The sequence below is a fragment of the Pezoporus occidentalis genome, unplaced genomic scaffold (genome assembly GCF_034315485.1).
Source record: "Pezoporus occidentalis ecotype Australia unplaced genomic scaffold, CSIRO_AGI_Poc_V1 ctg220, whole genome shotgun sequence".
Taxonomy (NCBI): domain Eukaryota; kingdom Metazoa; phylum Chordata; class Aves; order Psittaciformes; family Psittacidae; genus Pezoporus; species Pezoporus occidentalis.
Genome location: NW_026914073.1, coordinates 1,302,061 through 1,323,617, shown reverse-complemented (window position 1 = coordinate 1,323,617; position 21,557 = coordinate 1,302,061). Strand labels below are relative to the sequence as shown.

General features: G+C 41.0%; 1 protein-coding gene across 11 annotated transcripts in view; it reads right to left on the bottom strand.

Moving 5' to 3' along the window:
- UNC13B (unc-13 homolog B) overlaps positions 1-21,557 on the bottom strand; it is a 212,444-nt gene that overhangs the window by 75,755 nt on the left and 115,132 nt on the right. For 6 of the 11 annotated variants that reach the window (XM_062620418.1, XM_062620422.1, XM_062620421.1 and 3 more), the window contains 5 exons: positions 18,420-18,445; positions 12,184-12,230; positions 7,611-7,689; positions 5,833-5,907; positions 5,107-5,326 (listed from right to left, as the gene is read on the bottom strand). In XM_062620418.1, coding sequence (XP_062476402.1) covers positions 5,107-5,326; positions 5,833-5,907; positions 7,611-7,689; positions 12,184-12,230; positions 18,420-18,445 — 447 coding nt within the window. The remainder of the gene's footprint in view (positions 1-5,106; positions 5,327-5,832; positions 5,908-7,610; positions 7,690-12,183; positions 12,231-18,419; positions 18,446-21,557) is intronic. The other 5 variants (XM_062620424.1, XM_062620429.1, XM_062620427.1 and 2 more) reach the window with 2 other exon arrangements.

Genomic DNA, 21,557 nt, shown 5'->3' with positions numbered 1-21,557 from the left:
AAACATGTCTATATTGAGAATTGTATCGATACAGCTATTAGTAAACTACCAATGCCGCTATCCTGTGCTTTAACAGGAAAAAGTCAAGAAAGCAACACTGGCAGGATAGAAGACAGCTGTTCAGTAGGCGGATAATGCTTAGAAATTATATATTCTTGAAACTTAAAATAGATATTCAAGTTTCAAATAAAGGTATCCTTCCTCCTTCTGTGCAAATATTTTCCTGCATAGGATTCTGGGAGCAAACAAGTGCTCATCACCATGGTGCCTAATCATCACTCAACACAGAAGCCAAGATGATTATCACCAGAGTTGCTTATTTGATCTCACTAACAGTCCACTCACTAAGCTGGTCTCTGAATTGCAGTCTTTGAATTCAGAGTACCACACACACAAGTTTCTTATCCAAAAAGCAGTAAACATACCTGACTTCCAGTCTTGAGTCAAAAAGCACTGAACAACTCCAGAGGTGAACCAAGACACTAGGTGCCAAGACAGTACTGAAAGCAGGACATTCAGTAATGCAGCCCTAACAGCTCGTGTGAAGTTCTCCAAGGTCTGTTACTCCAGCACAGCGTAAAGAAGCACTAATAAAGACATGTGGCTAATCACACTCACAACACAGATTTCCAGTTCAATAGTGGTTTAAAGCTTGAGATCTTATTTCCCCACTGTCAAGATATTCGGAGGACAGGATTCTGATATCCCAGGGCAGTTTCTTTCCTCAGGTTTAACTGTGGCTTTTCAAATACTAGCCCTGAACTGTACAGGCCCCTTTTACTAGGATTGTGCTAACATAATGTCCTTCCCTTCCACCCTCTTCATAATTACGTTTATTTTTCTACATCTGTTCCTTGGTATCCAAAACATGCATCCGTTGAGATCAACACTGCCCAACCCATTGTATTTTAGTTAGTACCACACCAGTGTGCAGGGCAAGGGATAAAAGCTCTCTGTTTTCAACAGCTTTGTGTTCTGGACTTTAAAGACCACCCCACCATCCAGTTTCAACCAAGCAAGAAAGGAAGGGCACCTACGCAGCAGAGGCTTTGAGTACTTCCAAGAATAGCAGAAGGCTAAAAAGGAGAGCATCCCATCATTAGATTAATATCTTCTAAGTACCTACATTAGAGAAACATCCTCAGAGAAACAACCTTGTGCCCACAGAGCCATAAACCAGATGGCTGCAGTACACATGCCATAGCAGATTCCAGTTTACTGCACTGCAGGCACTGCCAATTCATGGAATTGCTGAATCAGCCTGCAAATGGATTTTGATTCAAATTGCAATAAGGCATTGCTGAATTTGAGTATTTCATCACTGCAGTCCCATAGATTTGTTGACGGTATCAGATACTCAAGTTTCTTCAAAATGCAGGGGTTAAGAAAAACACCCTCATGAGAAATAACCAGACTCAATTCTAACAGAATTTGGAAAAGAGATCCTTTTATCTCTCTTGGAAAGGCACTGAAGGATAGAAGATGGATAAACAGCATATTCTTATTATAAGGAATAAAACCCCAGGTGCCTGCCCAAAATTTTAAAGCATTAAGACAATGGTACTGTATTTGTGACCAGCCTGAAAATTCATTTTACTCCAATGCAACATATTCTGGAAGACTAACACAGACTGAAGTGAAGATATATCCTGAGGCATCGAGGTTTAATCAATAGATTTGTATTTGTTACCAGCCTGAAAATCCCTTTTATTTCAATGTAATGTTTTGTGGAAACCTCAAATGGACCTAATGAAGATGTCCTGAGAATGTTGTTTGTGTGGGTTTTTTTACTGACAGCAGCAATAAAGCTTCTGTTAGGAAAAAATCCCTGCTAAGTTCAGTACACTGAAAGTTCAGAAAGTTCAGTCTTGAATTTACTGGATCTCTAAACTGTTGCTCGTTCCCCAGAAACCCTGTGTTTCTCATTCCTCAAGCAGAGCCTGTGTCCTTAAAACATATAAAAATTAAATAAGTTTTTCTATTTTCTTCTGGCCTGGTTAGAAGGATTTTAGCATGAGCATGCCAACGCAAAGAACACAGCTGCTTGTAAAAGCCTTTTAATAGCTTTCTAGTACCAATAACATGTTTTTCCAGCCCAGAAATATATCCACATATTGGCCCCATCATCATCTTAATTCCCTAGCACTATCTTCCCTTGGCCCTCTCTGTCTTAATTACCCAGCTACCACCCTCAGTTTCCTTGACATCTCTACCCCAGATATTGATACCCAGCACACACACTCTCGATACCCCACTGACCCCTGGCTCACAGTCTTTGTATCTTCCCTGTTCTGATGGTGGGCAGCTCTAAAATAACCCTGTAAGTAACATTTTTGTTTGGTTTTTGCATGCTTCACAAGTTTTGATCCCAGTGTACTCTGAGCTGTTTCCTTTAAGTTTCTCTAACTCTGGACACTGAAGTACCTTGTGTTTTCATTTTGAAGGGCAATGTGCTAAGCAAACAGCTGCAATCCCCTGAATCAAAACCCGAGTTCTTATCTAATGCTTTACTATCCTGAGAAAGAGAGTAATTTCCAGTTGTTACTTTTATCCCATACAAAAACGCCAACTTCTGCCATCATCACATCCCACATCCCATTTCATAAGTTTATGTAATTCCAACCAGAGTTTAGAAAACCTGCCCCCATGGTTATTCTTCATAGGCTGTTCCAGAAACTCTCTGTTCCCATCAGTGAAGTTGTCTTTTACTTCCACCTTTTATTTTCTTACAGCAAATTTATTTTTTTCTTCTGTAAACAGTAAGCTCAAACAGACCATCTCCCTCCCTGCTGTTTATCTCCCTCTTCACCAACATGGTTCAGGCACAAACAGGCTCAAACAAGGATTAAACCAATTCATAGAGCCATCACTGCCAGCTGTTAAACATAAGAACTACTGTTCAGAAAGGCTTTAGGGCATGGATAGCTGTAAGCAAGCGTAAGCCAGAGCCATGTGAGATCCACATGCACGTCTTACACCTCGGCCTTGGGCTCCACAACATCCCTTGAGAAATAGTCTACTGAGACAGATGTGACAGGACTATTCTCTAGTTTTACTTTTTTTAGGCAGCATCGCTCCCATCCCTCTCCTGTTCCATGCTGCCAAGCCTCTTTTGAAAGATTAACAAACTCCTACCATCCTCTACCAAAACATTCTCATATCTTCCCCATTACCACTGAACTTTCTCCAGTACCCATCCCTGTCTGGAGTCTCCCTTCTTGAGCATGGACCACCACAGTTGTCCTCTGCAGGAATATAGTTTCTCCTAGTCATTAGCTATTTCTAAAATAAGGTTTTCTTCTATTGTTTTCAACTTCATGACCTCTGCTCTGCACAACAGCTTTGTGCCTGTTTCCTCACTGCTGCTCCTGGTGCAAATCTAATTTTCCTCTGCTTTGTATAGCATTTTCCCCATTCTGAGATATCACAACTCCATTTCAATATTGTAACGTTACGGACATGCATGCCTAGATGTAAACATCAGCAGCTGTTCATCTCAAATACTGAAAATCACCAGTTAGCAGAGGGTTCTGGTGAAATGTAGAAACAAATACAGTTATCCTCAGTCTAACCAACCCTCTTCATCAAGTTGTGTCAAAAAAATGAGAACCAAATGCAACACAGCCGCTCTTCGCTTAGTCATAAAAAGGTCGCAACAGAGCCAAAGTGGCAATGATGCAGTTGCCTGAGTGCTGTAAACTGTAAAGATCACCTTGCAACCCTCAAAGAATAATCCAGAAACACTGAGCAACTGAGGAACAGAGATTTTTCACCAGTATCAGCTGTGTCTGACAAGTAAGCCATTACAAATAGCCCCTAAATACAACCGATTTAAAACTCTGCTCATATCAAAAACACAAGCATAAAAATATCCATTTGGGGTTTTAAGATAAGCCATAATAAAAAAACCATGGCTATCCGTTGCTGGATCATCCAGCCTGGTTTTCCTGAGCAGCTAGAGCCTCAGGCAGATACAAGATCTGACTGTTTATATTCCTATAATTGCTGACATGGATTTGCAATAAATCTGTTTGTATTTCACAAACTTTTCTGATTTCTTAGACATAGTCCATCAAGCTATAATGCTAAGAAAATCCAGAGAGAACAGAAACAGCCCCACATTCCTACTCAAGATTTAGCACATATGGCAGAAATTTATATTCCATTTAGACTGAGATATTTTGCTCTCAAGCAAGAACATGAATTTGAGACCAAATTAAGAAACTTCTTTTAAGCAAATAAAAATAACTGGGTCCAGCCAGATGCCTAAATTAATAATTTTTCCCTCTTTATTTTTTTAATTTCTTTAATCAAATTCCTTTTAAAATTCTCCATTGTTTGTATAAGGTCTCATTTATTCTGCAAAGTTCCAGCTCTTTGAAGAGCTCTTCTCTTAAAGAAACGGCTCAGGTGCTGAACACTGCAGGAAAAAGAAAGAAACAACAAAATAGAAATTCTAGTAGAAAAATAAAATGCTGTCCATATGCTCAAACAACAACACCTCTGCTGACTCAGACCCAGGTCTACAAAGTGATTCAGCCATGAGACCTTACTGTTAAAGAGACAAAATGCCTTCCCCACCTGCATTTGGCACAGTGAATCCAAGCTAAGTCCATGGACTCTACTGTCTAAACAGGAACCCAGTGCTGCTCTTCAGAGCTTAGTGAAACAGACTAATGGTTGAAACAAGCAACCTGACAAGGACACCAGCACAGAAGGGACAGAACAAAAGTCAGAGTACCCAGCCTAGTACCTTGTTTACACACTGCCTCCCTTCCAAGCAGGCTATGTCAGCAAACATACCATTTGAACTGATACAAGAGAAATTAGAAGTTACATGAGTTATAACAAAGAGAGTTAAAAGTCAAGAATTAAACCTTCTTTTAAAGCACACCAAGCACAATGCTGTAAAGAAGTTCTTCTGCGTCAGTGCAGCTGCCTATGTCCACAGGGCAGTGGGGGCAGGTTTAGCCCAATGACACCTCCACAGAAAATACAGTCATTTAAACAAATGCAGCTTCTCTTATCACTGAGGAATCACTTATACACTTAGAAAACCTCTGGTCACACTTTTGGAACAGCTGCACTCCACTGGACACTACTCACTCTGTAAGCAGTCAGCGTTGAGCAAGTCTTGGCACTTCTCATGGCACTTGACTCCACATTCTCCGCAGCGCATTCCCTGCCGTGCAATACCCCACAGCAGCCCCTCACATTCGTAGCAGTAGGTAGGGGTTGTGGCTGTCCACACTTCAAAGTTATGCGGGGTTGTACATGAGATGGGGTAAATTAAGGCTTGCAAGGTCTTCTTATAGACATGAGATTTCTGAAAGGCAAGGGCACACATTAAACAACACCCAGGAAGGTTACTGAACCTATTTTTGCTGGTTAATACAGGAGCTATAAGGGGAAAGGCATGAGCAGTGCAACAAATCTACACATTTGAGGTAATCAAATTTATCAAACTTCTACAAGGAGGAGCAGAGGACACAAAGATGTTTGTCCAGGCATATAAAAAAGTGTGGGAAATAGAAGAAAAAAGTTAATGTTTGTGGATAAGGAATATTTTGCATAAAGTAAGTTTCACACGCTATTCCCCATGGTAGATACTGCAGAATGAAACAGTAAGTTTACATTTTTCAGGATCATATTGAGACAGTAAATGTTACTTTTCTGTACCAGACAATGTTTGGTTTCTTTAAACAAATGACACAAGAATTTTTGCATCTATATCTTTAGACATCTGTGAAGCTGACTCTGCGTCCCAGAGAGCCACATTCTCTCAATTTGACTACTAAAAGTTAACAGGAGCCAAGCCACTCTTCCACTTACCAGCTCTTCATCTTTGAGAGATGTTCTAGTGGCCATTGCTGAGGTAATTCCGGCTTTCCGGGACTGAACCAGTGACTAAGAAGGAAGAAAGTTTATTATTCACTATGAGTATTCAGTTGTGCACTAGCAAAACCTGCCCAGAAATGTGACCAAAGGGACTCTGTCACACCAGACACCAAACCATCAGTCTATTACATTTAAGTTGGTTTCTTAAATGACATCTCACATCCCAGAAGAGTCAAATGCATACTCTGAAAGGTCTCCAATTTGCTCCCATCTGCCCACAACCCTTCACACTCAGGTAAGACTTTTGTTTTTTCTCTGGTAAGAACTGTTAATGAAACCTGGGTTCACATGTCCACTTCTGTGTTCTGGTAGCAATGGTAGCTCTGTTATTGCCTAAGGTCACTGCATGGGGCTCACTCTGCTATATCTAACTTTGCTCACATCCAAAAGGAGATTATTTCATCAGTTTTACAACATGCACAACACCCCCAACCATGATGCTGAAAGTTTTACAAATATACAGGGTAATAACAGAACAGAGTGGGCTGGGAGCACAGGCTGAATGTGCTGGTGTATCACATTCATTGGCCATCACTGAACACAATGAACAGCATTTTCCCCTCAAAACTGCCTCCTTCACATCACGCCAACACGAAGTTCTGCAGCCCTGGACACCCCAGGGCAATGCCTTTGCAACACCTCACACTGGCGTACAGAGGATTTCTTCAGCAAGCCATTCCAGTTTGATGAAGGCAGAGAAGGAAATTCAAGCTAGCAACATCTGCTTTGAAATCATCTAACCCTATCAGAAACCTCTGTTTATGCTCTGCTTTATGCTTTTTGAAGACAGACAGCAAAAGTTCATTTGATCAGTGATGGGCAGAACGGAGCGCTAAGATATACATGCACTGCAAAACTGCAGGTACAAAATAAAAAGCAAAGAAATGCAGGGAAAATAAGGTAGAACTATTTTTGTTTTGGTGAAGACTTGGTGGATAGTTTTTAGCTCCACTTACCATGGCCTGTGGAGAGAGAGAATGAAAGCATACAAAGGAAGTAACACAAGTTAATGCCATTATTGCAAAGATTTAAGACACAACCGGTTGGTAAGACATGTATTAATTTTCCCATGCGTAAGCTGGCAGAAAGATTTGCATGCACCTTTTCACACGAACTACAGCATACAGCAACAATGGTCTTTGAGCTGTTACAGCATTTCTCCCGTATATGAAATTGCTACTTGTACTGCACACAGCCAACAGAAAACCATTTGTCCCTCAGAAGCCTTATTTCACCGCATCACATAAGCAGATGAAACTTGTCCTCATTACTCGCTTGGTTCTTTTGCTTCGTCAGTGCAGAAGCCTACTGGCAATACTGCAAATAGCTTTAAAAATTCAAGCACATATGCTCGTTTATCTATCCTCTGAAATTCCAACCTTCTGGAAGGTTGACAAACCTCACATGGACATCAGAAATTTCCCTCAAGTATGTGATTTTTAGGAAAACATTTTAAAATAGTGCAGCCCTAAAAATAATCAAATATTATGTGTAAAATAAAAAGAACATGAAAAAAATATCTTATTTCTGCCAAATGAATGAAACTGTCTACAAAACCATAGCTTGTTCTGAGTTTTTTCCAAGACCAACTTCTAAGTCTTTAATGTAAGAATTAATTTAACAAAACAGGAAGCGTTCAGCCTCTTAAGTGACAATGAATGTTACCATATGTCAAAATCGGTTGTGTGGCTAAACAAAAACAAATCTCTTACCAGATCACTGACAAGTGGAATTGGCTTTTTTTTGCGCAGATCGGGCATGCTATCAATGCCATAGAGACCACCTGCAGGCCTGGAAATTCAGGAGAAGAAAAAAAAGATTAAAATTCTCACCAGCAGTGAGAGACAGTAAAGAGACGACAAAAAAGCCTCCTTGATAGTATCACAGTCGATGAGCACAGGAAGAATCAGTTAACTGCAAATGCAATCTGAAAATAAACCAAGGTTGTTAACACACTTGAAAAAGTTTCCTATTTTCAGTTCTGAGGCCTGAGCTAGGTCAGAGTAGACTGAGGATGTGCTTGCAGAGCACCAGTGCTTCAGAGCTACAGATCTGGCAAAAATACTCACCCAAGGGCAGAACCAGAGCTCCCTGGCAGTAATTCACATGCAGCTTAGTCTGTGGTAACTGAGCTGCACACCTCTGCTTTCAAAAGAATGTTTTGTTCCTTAATGAGAGCTCAGTTTATGGTTTACTCCTGCCATTGAGTGCCATGGCAGGAAAAGACTTTGGTTAATTTGAAAACATCCTGTCTCCAAGTCTTTCTCTATCCCTTTTCTTTCCATTCAATCAATTTAGGGTTCTGGGGTGAGGAACAAGATGCTCTACTGGAGTAACTAAAACAAACCAGAAGATAACACTTAAGGAAGTGTAAAGTTAAGAATAAAATAATTGTTTATCTTCTTCACACACCACAATCCAGATGCTCCTGCCTGGTGTTGGTGGTTGGGAAGGAAGCATGTTAAAGTGATAAGGCCATAGTGGCAGGATGCTGCTACCCATCGTCTAATTCTAGGCTTAGTCCTGGCCTTTGAGGCCCATATAATTATTAGGAAAAGCCTCACATTTGAGGAGAAAATAGATTATTTCTATAAAAGGGACCATTTGTGGTGCTCAAGCCATGCAGACCTCTTCACAGAAGAGCTGCCATTTGCTGGTGGTAGTGGTGGTGGAGCAAAAGGGCCATTATCGTAAAATCATAGAATCACAGAATAGTTAGAGTTGGAAAGGACCTTAAGATCATCTAGTTCCAACCCCCAGCAACACTCAGAACCTGCTAAAATAAAACACTATAACCTTCCGATGTGACCAAGCTGGATAACTGTATCTGGATCCTGCTGTTCACTGCTAACACCACATGGATGTAAGCCTATGCTTGAAGACCCCCAGTAAATCACAAAACACTAGCTTGGAAGGGACCTCAAGGATCATCTTGTCCAATGTTTCCAGGCAAAGCATGACCTAGACTAGATGTCCCAGCACTCTGTCCAACCACACCTTAAAAGTCTTCAACACTGGGGAATCCACCACTTCCCTAGGGAAACTGTTCCAGTGGTTGATAGTTCTCATTGGGAAAACTTTTCCTCTTGTGTCCAGTTGTAATCTCCCCAGGATTAACTTCCCATCTCCACATTCCTTTCATGCATTCCTACCACTAAGAATATGGTTCCCAAGGCCTTTTTCTTGGCTACAAAGACTGTAAAGGAACCTTCATGCCTCTCTTATCCTTACCCACTCGTTTTCACCCCATACCATGCTGGCTTACGCCTTTATGCATCTGTGTGGTAAACTGGCTCTTTTAACCAGCATATTCTGCTGATTTGGTACACCACACCCAACTACATGCTCTAGGACACCACAACTACAGGAAGGAGGAGAGCTAGAATGGTAAAGAGACTTTCTTGTAGGAGGGTGACATGTCAGAGCCTTAGCTGAGCTGAGAGCTGCTGCTGGCTGAAGCCTGGTGGGAAGGTGAGCAGTCATACCTAACCGCATGAACAGTGTCAGCTCTGCGTGCACCATGAGTCACATCTGCACTGTGCTCGCCTCTCCATGCTCCTATATGGTGAACACAAACCTCCCTCAGGCAGCTGACACAGCTGGGGATGGAAGGCAAACTCGGACTTAAGGAAGGTGGAGATTTACAGCAGTTAATTACAACTATCGGAATCTTTGGGCAAGAATGAGAGCAGTTTTCCAACACTGGAAATCCTCACAGCAAGGCCACATAGTATTTTTAATAAAGGCCACTCTCATTTCCAATAAAGAACTGCAATAATCCCTTCTGATTTATTATAGAAAGCATAAGCAAGATACAAAGGGAGAGTCTGTACGTTGAAAAGATGCAACAAGATGGTCACAAACAAAAATATGGCTCCTGACAGAAGTCAATGGCACACCTGGGAATTTACATTTTGTTTCCAATGACTTTTTTTGGTTTATCCTAATTCAGTTGAAAGGAGCCTGTGATACTCTGGCATTTCCAAGGAAAGGAAAACATATAAATTGCACAGTCTACAAATTAAAGATGAGCCTAAACAAGTTATTGTGCTTGAGAAACATGTCTAGTTAGATGTCTGGCTTGTTGCAAAATACTTCAGATAGACTGAGTTTTATGATAAAACCAGTTGTAAGCCAGACTGTTAAAGAACAAACATATTTGAAAGGTGCTTTTTTTTTTCACCTACTGTATCCTAGTACCCATGTAGTTATACACTAAGATGACCTGCTTTTAGCTTCTTAACATTAAAATCAAAAAGAATTCTAAGCAACAATTCTTAATATTCAAATTTATTCAAAATAATATTGTACACTATATATAATATTCAAAATTATTCAGCCTATGCTTTCAGCTACCTCAGTCTCTTTATTCAAACACAAATTCTACTTCACTTAACAAAACTGGGAGTGTTTGCATAAAGTACTGACAGTGCCTCAAATATACACACTGGAGCTTCATACGTTAATAGGGTAACTCTCCTCTGCAATGCATGTAATATTTATAGCATTATTATGGAGTGCTGTATTGAAGAGTGAATAGCATTTCTGTAAGAAAAGATGATCTGCCCTAGTAAATAAAATATACAGATATGAGATACTACATCCAGATACTGATCAATAATACCAACAGTACTTGGTTTTGAGGCTACCTCTCCAAAGCCAGCACCTATAGACAGGGAACTACTGTTGCATTATGCCAGAAGTGAAAACAGCTTGAAGCATGTATTCATCTTTTAATACAAGTTATATCATATAGATGCTTCCATTAAATTTTTAAAATTCAAGGAAGCAAAGGTGGTTTGCAATGACAGAAGATGATTGCTTCGTTCAAAGGATACCCTAATCTGCATATGAAAGAGAACACCAAACGTAAATGCTTTAATGTACTTTGTGGCTAATAAACCACAACGTAGCTAATGGTGCAATTAAAGGTTCGCCACCCACAACCACCTCCTCTGTAAACCCCCTGCATACGCTGATACAGCAAATAAGCTGAGCTTTTGTCAAAACTACATTAGCCAGACTGTTTTATCTCATATTGAAAGAGAAAATTACCAGACTAGAGCAAACTCGCCCTGAACTGACAAAACACATCTTTAAGTATTTCAGGACTGCACGTGTATTCATCTTTCAGGCTGGGAGATCATTCTGTGTGCGTGAACCAATAAACTCAGTACATTGTCTCCTCGTTAAAGCAGGAGAAGGTGCTGCTGATAGTTAGAATAAATCACTTTCTTCTGCCCCTGCTAATTGCCAGTTCTCCAGGAACCTGCTCACTGAAGTCCCAGGCTCCTTAGGAAAGCATGGGGTTGCTAGGCAGCTCCAAGCATCCGCAGGTGTGGAGGATGCTTCGTGGGAATACCAACATCTCATAGAACAATGACTCCAAAACCAGACAGCCGTATAATGAAGCCTCTGATTTAACTTTGCATTTTATTAAGGAAGCTACCTTCAATAGTTTGAGAATTAACTTACGCATGTAGCAAGCCAACCTCTTGCTGAGATTTCAGGGCAAATCTGCTGCTACATCAGCTCCTAATGAGTGCACCACCACCAAAGAGTATCACCCTCATCACGTATAATGCACATAACCTAGCAGCCTGTACAGTGTGTCACGGTCTTTTTTTTTCCAGAGGGGATTCTAGGGAAGGCAGCTCCCACGCTGGCACCTATTATGCAGAGTGTCATGGTGAAATTACAATCAGAATTTGTCTGCTTCATCTGCTGCGAGTAGCATGTTGCAGAGAGAACACGCGGCCTCTCACTGTCACCTGCGCAAAAGAGGCATGATGATCACTGCAATGATTTCCAGACTTACCAATGTTTTGAATACTACAATGACCACATAAATCACTGCAAAGACAGAAGACTTCCTCAAAGCTACTTTTTTCTTCTAGAAAGGCACAGCAATCTTTCTGAGCTACTCTCTCCCTTCCCTGGTGCCAACAGTGACTGACTCAGGAAAAGAGATTTTATCCAGACCACCCTGGGGTGCTCAATAAGAATGTTTAATACTGTGCATAAGCACTTGCCACCATCAGGTTTCATATTATACATAACATGTTCTTAAACAGATCTCTTCAAGAGCTGCGCAGCCCACCTCCAGCTGCTTAAGAGGAGACTGAAATACAGCAGCAGCCTGACCCTAAGTGAGGCGTGGCCACTTGATTAATCCTTAAATCAGCCACTAAAAACATCAGATTTTTTTATTTAGATTGAACTGGAGACCTCAAATTACACTGTACTTATAAACACAGGGAAACAAGGTCCCAAAATACCACTTACCCTCCTTTGAGCCACGGTGGTTTTGACGGATCAGCCTCATCTTGACCCTTAAATGGGGGAAAGGAAAAGAACAATATGAAATTAGTTTCTAAAAATGCCAAGAAATGTATGCAGATCATATTCCGAGGAGAGGATAACAGACCACGCTGCATGCAGGCAAATGCATACAGAAACCTATTTAAGCACCTCTGATGACCAACATACCAGGGTAAGTCATACAGACACAGACAGGCTATGCAATTTGACTGAACACCTAAACTGGAACCTGAAGAGCCTGTTCAGTGCACTTCTTTCAAAAGACCAACTGTTGGCTTTTTATTTCCAACTAAACAAAACCATGAGCTATTGGAGAGCTCCTCCACTCATGCGAACATGGTCACCACCTAGGTGAACATGGTCATGATGAAGCTGTTATGAATTAAAAGCAACTTTATGAAATGCACAAATGATTGATCAACATGAAACTTTGTACAGACACTGGTGAGCTTTGCTCATGCTCAAATGCAAAGACTCGTCAGCCCCTAAGCAGGAAGATCCCACTGCAGCTCCACACATCCATATGCAAGTATTTAATTTTCCAAGAGGTGTAAGGGCTGCCGCTTGCAAGATGATTGCAGGTGAACTGGGATCTCACACTATAACAGAAAACACCACAGTCTGCAATTCTGAGGATGAATATTTATGAATTTAAGCCAAGTTCCTACTTTTGTATTTGTAACATTATTATGTTCATTTGTTTACAGAATGATGTTCTGTTTCTTTGAGAATCTTCAGGGCTGAGAAGTGCCTAAACAATTGCAAAATGCCTTAAGGAAACAAAAGATTTTGAGTAAGGGAAAGATAGGTTTATAGGTTTACCTATAACCAGAAACCTCTTTGTTCCAGCTTACAATTCACAAATTCTCCTGCTCTCCCTGAAATAAAAGCTGTTTTCAAACAGGACTAAGCAAGACACACTGCTAATAGCTAATACCCCAACCTCAGATAATCATGCCTGCCAACAGTATGAAAAGACTGCAAGTTGTATACAATGGAAAACAAAGTACTTTATAACTTGAGAATTGTAACAAAAGAAAGGGGTATGGGTCAGGAAATAGGCTCCAGCTTTATGCCAGATAAAAGAACGAAAAAAAAGCATCTATCTGATGCCTCAATCTGTACAGAAGCAAAAGTCCAAACTTTTAATTTGTTAGTTCCAAAACTCCAGGGCTGGGCAGATCTGAAGACTACATAGTTTTTATTACTCTAAACAGGTTTGAACAACTTGACATTATCCATAATTGCATGGACACCCCAGCTTTTCTACATGATCATGCAGGAGGAGCCTAGACCCATGGTCCAACACAGCCAGAGCAGCACACCAGGGCTAGGCTCTACCCATCTCCATTCCAAGCTGTGCTTCCAAAAGCCCTTAGCCTGACGCCTGCATTTATCCCAGAGGAATCTGAATCAACTGCTAGTCAAAAGATTTTGTGAAATGCAACCAGATCCTTCAGAGCACACAAGGAAGGACTTTCACCTTCGAACACTTGGAAGAGCTGTGGCTAGAAAGCAAACCTAAAATGGAACAATGTTTTATACTGGACTGAGGTTAAAACCAGTCAGTTCAACTGTACTGAATGACAGAGAATGACAAATACAAACGTGGCAACATTTGCTGGCAAAAGCAATTAGTGTGACAGGGTTTTCAATCAGTTTATCTGAGAAACTCAAAGTACAAGTGACCAATATTTGAGACATAAAAGTACTACAAATATCATGGGCAACACTGAAGCCTGGAGACCACAAGAGCATCAGAAGACCTGTTCAAAGGAAGAAGATCCAGGGAGAGTTGTTTACTTAATTAAGCAATAACCATTTCCTACAGGCAACCATGAGTCAATGGAGAACAGCTGGGAGTGTGGATGAAAGGAAGAGCAGAAAACATTATCAGGAAACAAACCTCCATCATCTCCCAGATTTTGAGACATGATAAGTACAAATTGTTGACAGTCCAGGTAAAGTGTACTTGTTCTCATTTACTTTTAATTACTTTTGCCAAGCCTTTTATACCTACAAATAAAAAGAAAACAAGAGAAGAGAAAGAGCTTCTCTAGGGTGCAACCGCACAAACCAAAAGAGCGAGCTTTCAGTAAGTGACAGTATTGATGCAGGGGCAAGGAGGTGATGGTTGTGTGTAAACAGGAGTTATCACCTGCTGAAAGTAAAGAGGTAATTTGCTCCAGGCAGCATCCTCCCTGAGAAAATGCCAAGAGAAGCAGCACCTGACTTCCATCAAAAGAGGGCTGATGCTCTGAGACTATAGAAAAGCCAATTCAGCACCCACAGTTAAGGTGTGGGGGAAGGAGGGAAATGTGATCTAGACTAGTGTAGGCTCATTATTGACTTCAGCAGCTTGAAAGTCTTCAGAACAAACACGAAGGAAAGAATTAACATGGAGGCAATTGGAAAACAGGGAAAAAATGCAACACATGGCACACCACTTTTGAAAACATGGGGGTTTTGTTCAACAAAGAAACTATTTTTCTTTACACTGTAAAATGAATTATCAACTGAATTCTCATTTCAACAAAAAACTTTTGATGCAATGCCATGTGACGTTAATAAGGCCGGATAAGCCGAGAAGGAGTGGGGAGCTTTAGGGTGGATAAACAAGTAACTGTAACTGAGCCAGCCACGGACAACGCAATGAGGATGCTAGTGGGAGTAAGCAGGATCTGCTGGTAAAATCTGCTGATGACAAACACAGGAGAATTATTGATACAGAACTCAGATGGTGAGTGGAAAGAACTGATGGCAGCAAAGACTGCAACAACAGAGGATTAAACATGGTAGAAATGGCAAGGTCAAAGCCCTAAAGCCTGCCGTGAATTTGACCACACAGGAGGTGTTCCTCAGTGGAGAAGCACATGACAACAGACTTTACTTCTAGTCATCACACTGGCAATGAGCCACTAAGACAATCTGGGAGCCGTTTAAGGAGAAAACATAATCCATAGAGCATGTCCAGTGGAATGTCTATGTAAAAGTAAACCCATAAATGCCTCTGTACTGTGCTGGGAAGGCTCCTTCAGAAAGGTATATACAATCTTTTTATTCTATATCAAGGTAAAAAGAATTTACAAAGGAAAATGGCAAAGCAGTATGACGATATAAACACAATATTATAGGAGGAGACCAGGACAGCTTACGCCAACAAAAGGCACCCTTTCCTGTGCTTATTCAATAGACATATTGTATGGACGAACTGCAGCTAAACATAAACAGAGGATGAAAATTTGAGGGTGTCTCACCATGACAGCCCAGACAGCCTTTCAAAAGGAGAAGCAGACACCACACCTAACCAGTTTTAATGAAGGAAGTTGGGCAGTTTATATATGACGTAGTGGCAGAGGGGTGGCAGTCACCAAGAAGTCCTATGCAGGTCCTTGTTGCACCAACTCATGTAGTCAAAGAACCAGAGGCTGAATTACCTATGAGTGTTGGCATGAGTGTTAACAGGGTTCAGACACCTCTGGGAGTGCCAGTTAAACAAAACAATCCATAGTTTACACCACTGTTGTGGGTAGGAACACTCCATGTATCCCTACTCCTTTAAAAAAGGCAAATGGCAATGCTGTTCAGTGGATTTTTCTGCAGCTCAGGAGCTCCCCACTTTCTGAAAGCAGGACCCAGGAGGGCTCCCGTAGGTGCTCTAGATCTTGTCATCAGCCATGGATCTGTTTAAGTTCAGCCCCTGATGAGAGCATGGCTTGCTCAGAGCCTGGGCAAGCGAACAACAGGCAGATGAGAACACCACTGGAACAGCTGTGAAAGTAGACACATTGAACACTTGGACATCCCCATGCTGCCTGTCACAGAAAGCATTTTGCTGGCTTATGCTTTACTTCTCTGCACAGATCTGTCACTTGATCACTTAATTTTCATCTTAATTTTTAGTAAGTAAGCACATAAAGCAGCACTGATAAGATGGAGAAGCAAACATGTAAACAAAATAGCCCACCACATCTCTATTCAATTTTGTTTTATTTCTGATGCTGATGGACGACAGTTTTACACCTACTGTCCAACAAGTATCTTCAGCTGGCAAAGTGCCTGTTACCGTAGTAATGCAGTATATTCACTCACAGTAAAGCATGCTGCAGTGAGTGGCTGAAAGGCCTTTTCCATGTAATTAAAGTTTCTTATCAGGCAAGAAACAGTTAGCAAAATAATGCTTGTGACAAAATAGCAAAGATTAATACCCTGGATTAAACACATCAACAGACATGATCATTTAAGGCACATTATTCAATGATAGAAAAGGCAATGTTTGATGAAGCCTGAAAATGAAACAAACAGGAGTTTTCACTTAGTTGGGTAAAGCAGCAGCTAGGCTTAAAAGTAACTTCAGAAATTATTTAACCAAGCTGCAGTTCACAAATGTCACAGTTCATCTCATACACATGATGCTTTAATGGACAGAACAATCACATACTTCTGTAGAGGAGGAATTCCATAAAATGGACAGAGGCATAAAATGAATAAATAAATCACCAAGTCTGGAGCAGCACAAGAATAAGGAAGAACATCCTCAGCTCTCTTAGCCCTCTCCATATAAATCCATCCCTCCGCATAAAAGGCTTTCTCACAATGTAACTTTCCATCACATTTAAGTACTGTGTCGAGCACATTACCCTCTTAGATAAAATACAGATGTAAACCATGGAAAGATGATTTGCTTAAACAGATAACAAAATACTAATAATGATTTTTTATTTGTTTTGAAAATCATCCCAGCTTGTTTTCAGATACCATGCTTCATTATTAAACCTCAAGGCCTCAATTTAGCTATAGATTAATCTGAATCAGGCTAAAACAAGGAGCATCTGTTTCACTGTCTAAATTAAACTTCTGGTCATGCCTAATTAGAACATTTCTTCAGGGTTATTAGCAGAATTAGTCTGAACTAAATCATCCCAATTACGCTAGTCAGTCTTGTAGCTCAATGTCTTCATTGACCAAATACACTATGTTTTACATGGAATCCAGGGCTGCAACAAGCCAAGGGATTATTTGAAATTCATTCTACATTCCATATTCTGCAAGAAAGTCAATTTAGATAATTACTGAAGAGCCCCACAGGAAGCTCCTTCCACCTGATACATCTTCCAGTACCAATTTTCCAGCTGCCAGATGAGCAGCTGAAAGGAGGCTGTGGTGTTTTTGCACTGAAGCCAGAAGAGGACAGAACTTGACGCCAATATTTGACACCAGGTATCTTTGCATGCCTGAAAAAGCACTAAGGGACAGACATTTACCGGCAAGAATGAAACAAAACTGCCAATAAAGCTTAGAAATGCAAATTCATCGAACTCAAAGGATGAGATCTGCATGGAGGCCAGAAGCCATGCAATGTTCAGCATACTCCAGGAAGCTGATCTGGGCTGATTCATACAACTAAGGGAGAGGCAGAAGCACTGCAGGCACTGAACCCACATAGCATAGATTCAAAAAAATATAACAGCTGACAACCTAAGAGCCAGAAACTTCTCTATATGAGGTACAGTTGCAAACACAAAACAGGATATTACACAGCAGTCAACAAAACAATTCTGTGTATCCTCTTAGGAGAGTTACCTGTTGTCCACAGAGTGATAAGCAGAGAGTCAACCACCCCCTGAGTGGAGAGGTAATAGCTGTAGGTACTAAAGGAAAAGTCCTGCCCTTTCTGTGGGGCACACAGCCCTGCTCAAAGCAAGGAGCAGCCTGTAGCTAGCTAAAAAGGCAAAGGATCTGCAGCAGACAGCTCCCAGCATCCACAGTCTTGCTTAATCTCAGAGTGGTACTTTTTACCGTAATTGCTGTAAATGTGCAAACCAGATAGACAGAGATGGAATGAAGTAATACAGCTGACGGAAAATGAGGAAATACTTGGTTTAAACACTATTCATAAAGAGGACGACTAGAAAGATAAACAGCTTGTACCCTGCTAACACGGTGCCTGGGCACATTACGCACACCCCACAGAGCACCGAACGGAGATCACTTCAAGCATTCTTGTTTTCCTCTTTGTACAAGGTATTAAGCACTGAACAGACTCTTAATGCATACACAGTGTTAGCGATTCCTCAACAACCATAACATGCTAAACTGAATCTCAGCGCCTCAGTGGGAACAACTAGCTGCATGAAGACAAGGCATGCACACACAGGCATTTTCAGGAAGAGAGGCTGGTTACAAGGGACAACACGTACAACCTGGAGCTCTCCTCTACCTCCTTCTGTGAAGAAAAAAGAGAAGGAGAGGAAAAAAAGTTAATAGACCAGATTTCTGCCATGAGCTCTGTAAAATGATTTCAGAAAGTAGGGTAAACATATGCCTCAAGTTGATACAACACTTGTGCAGCGGAGAGTTTTCCCATGTGCTTCCTGGGAGGTACACCAGTTAATTAATCTCTAGCAACTAATCTCAAGTTAAACTAATCAAATTTTATCCATAACTGCACATGCATTTAGAATATATACTTTTGAGAGATGCTTTTTAGAGTCACAGTTCCTGTTCTATAAACTCAAGTAATCTTCAGACAGAATTAGAGCTGCTATTTACCATACTGTAAAGAGAACCTGTCTTTATTACAGAGAGGAACAGATTTTTTCCCTTCTTGCCTCCCTGACTGCATCCACTGCCTGCATCTTAAGCATCCCCCCTCCTTCCCTCTTCGCCCCCTGTACATTTTACCCATTATGAGGAAACTGGTAGCTCCCACAGAACACATTTTGCTTTTGCAGATACCATAATGCAGAGAAATACTTTCTGGGTTTATAAATCTAGGCAATCCTCCTCTGAGAAAAAGGAAAAAAAAAAAAAAGAAATAAAAATCCAGAAGCCTCCTACACTAAATCTCATGTTTATGGATAGGCAATTTCATGGCTAGTAAAGTTATATGAGAGTCATACTCAAAACTTCCGGTACAGGCGCGATATTTTTTAAGTAAGTCTTCCAATCAGATAATTCTATATCTGCATAGGAGAATCATACTACTCATTTGCATATGAAAGATGGAGGGGAAGGAATATCTTCATGGCAACAAGGGCCACTCAAATTGGTTTAAAAGCAAAAATAGTTTTTGAAGTTACTGTCTGTATGGGTGTAATTACACACATGCAATCACTAAGACAGGAAAATAGAGCAGCTATTTTGACTCAATCACTGAGGAGAAGTCAAATCACTTCAGCAAATGAAGTGCTGGATTGTAGCTAAAATAAAACCCCTACTTTCCAACTTAAGACATGCCTGCGTGGATGCTCATCAGGGAGGAAAGCCTCCGGACTGCCCTGTGGGCCTCTCCTTCATGAGCTAATGGGGGAGAAAACGCAAGCGGAAGGATGTTGCCATGCTCTGCGCAACAGCCGGTGCTGCAGGAGTGCCGTGATTTGACAGTCAGCTCCGCACAGACCTGCCAACCTGGAGAAGCTGAGCAAATCTGGGGTCCATCCCAGACTCTGATGGGAACATGCTTTTTTGGGCGCTGTCATGTCTGTCTGTTCCCCTCTGAAGTCACCTTCCGTACAATCCCCCCACCCATCCCATTCTGTTAGGCAAAACCTCACCCAGGCAGACCTATTTCCACTGGTTTTGTCCTTCTCACCCCAAATCCTTCAAACCCCATCTCTCCTGAGGTGGTCCCTGGGGTTGTTTCAGCTTGTCCCAGGCAGATACAGACTTCCGTCATTCCTGTGTTTGTATTTGAACCAGATTCCTTCCTGATGTCTCCTGTGAAGTCTCACAGAGCAGGAGATGCAGAAGACCTGGACTTGTGTCCCCTCTCAGGTCTGCCATGGCTCTCAGTCATGCCGAGCAGGGAAAACCCTGCTTTAGCCCCCGGCTGGAAAACACTGAGGACAGATGGAGTCTCTGGCAGCACAACAGCTCAACTGTAGCAAGCTACCAGTGAGCATATGCAAACTACGCATTTTTCAAAAGCTTATTCACTTGGCTCATTTGGGGTTGATTTTCCACAGAAAAAAATCCTTGACACAGACTACCACTGCCAAATTTTAAGGCCTGAGGGCACTAGAGCTTCCGAAATATAGGTCAAACTTATTTTCATAGAAACAGAAAGCAGTAAATCTCGCATTACACTCATTTTTTTTTTCAAAGAAAATAAAAAAAGAGGATTATTTTGGCATAAATTCCATACATGTCTTTTATTTCTGAGCCCCTTCATTTTAAAGCTGTTAGGGACAGTTTCAGGCCAAATACAAGGTTTGGTAAAGCTCTGAGCAACTGCAGACACAGATGTAAAATCTTCAGATTATCTTTCATTACAGCAGGTGTGCTCACAGCACCATCAGTGGTGACTAATTCAGTTATACAGGATTCAGTTATACAGGCCTACCGCAGAATTATTTCACCATTCCACTTCTGAGTAGTCAAATAACATCTGCAAAAATCTCTGTCATGTCAGGGCTTCTTTTAAACGCACACAAAATCCAACTGTCTTCAACTTCACTTATGCTGGGGATTTTATTTCCCCTTTTTCTCGGATTAAAACTTTAAAAACTTGCTTAGATTTTCAGCAGATATTTTAGTTTTTCCCTTTGGACTTCAAATTAAACACAATTACTTATAAGCATCTGCCAAGTTCTTAATTGTTCTGATAATTTGCATCTGTGTACAGCTATAAATAATTTAAACTTTTATGATAGCGCATCCTATCTCTGATTCACCAAAATACACAGATTTACCAACACCTTCAAAGTTATCATCCATTCTTTCGCTGCAGACTGCTGCCAAATACACTTAATAAAATACCTTGAACTGAACTTTCAAGTGGGCGTGAGTAACAACAATGATTATTCAGGCTCAGAAGCAAAAAGCCAGTAGGCAGAACTGAGTTTTCAATGGACCTGACCCAGAAGCTTAACATCCTATTAAGAAAAATTCATATTTTAAAGAAGGTTATACATATACTCATCTGCAGTTGAGAAAAAAAAAGCAAAACCAACAACCTTCCATTGCATGGAGCATGATCTTTTTCCCAAAGGAAGAATATAAAAGCTTGGCTCAAACTTACTTTGAGTACAGTGAAGAAGCACATAAAACTGTTGCTTCCCTTTCTCAGAAATGCATGCCAAAACAAGCCTATTTCAATTTGAATGAGTACCCGATTAATTTTGCCCTGCTCTACAGCCCTTTGCAATACTGTCTTCCCCTTCTCTTGCTCTCGCTACAGCTTAGTGGTTATTCACCTGCTGGATCCTTTTCCACTCACTCATCCTTCATGAGCACTGCTGTGTTGATTGTATCCCTTAACCTCTGCTCGGGACAGGCATGCTCTTCCCAGCTCCCTTGCCTTGCTTTGGTGGTCTGAGCTGCTTTGCTTCCTGACA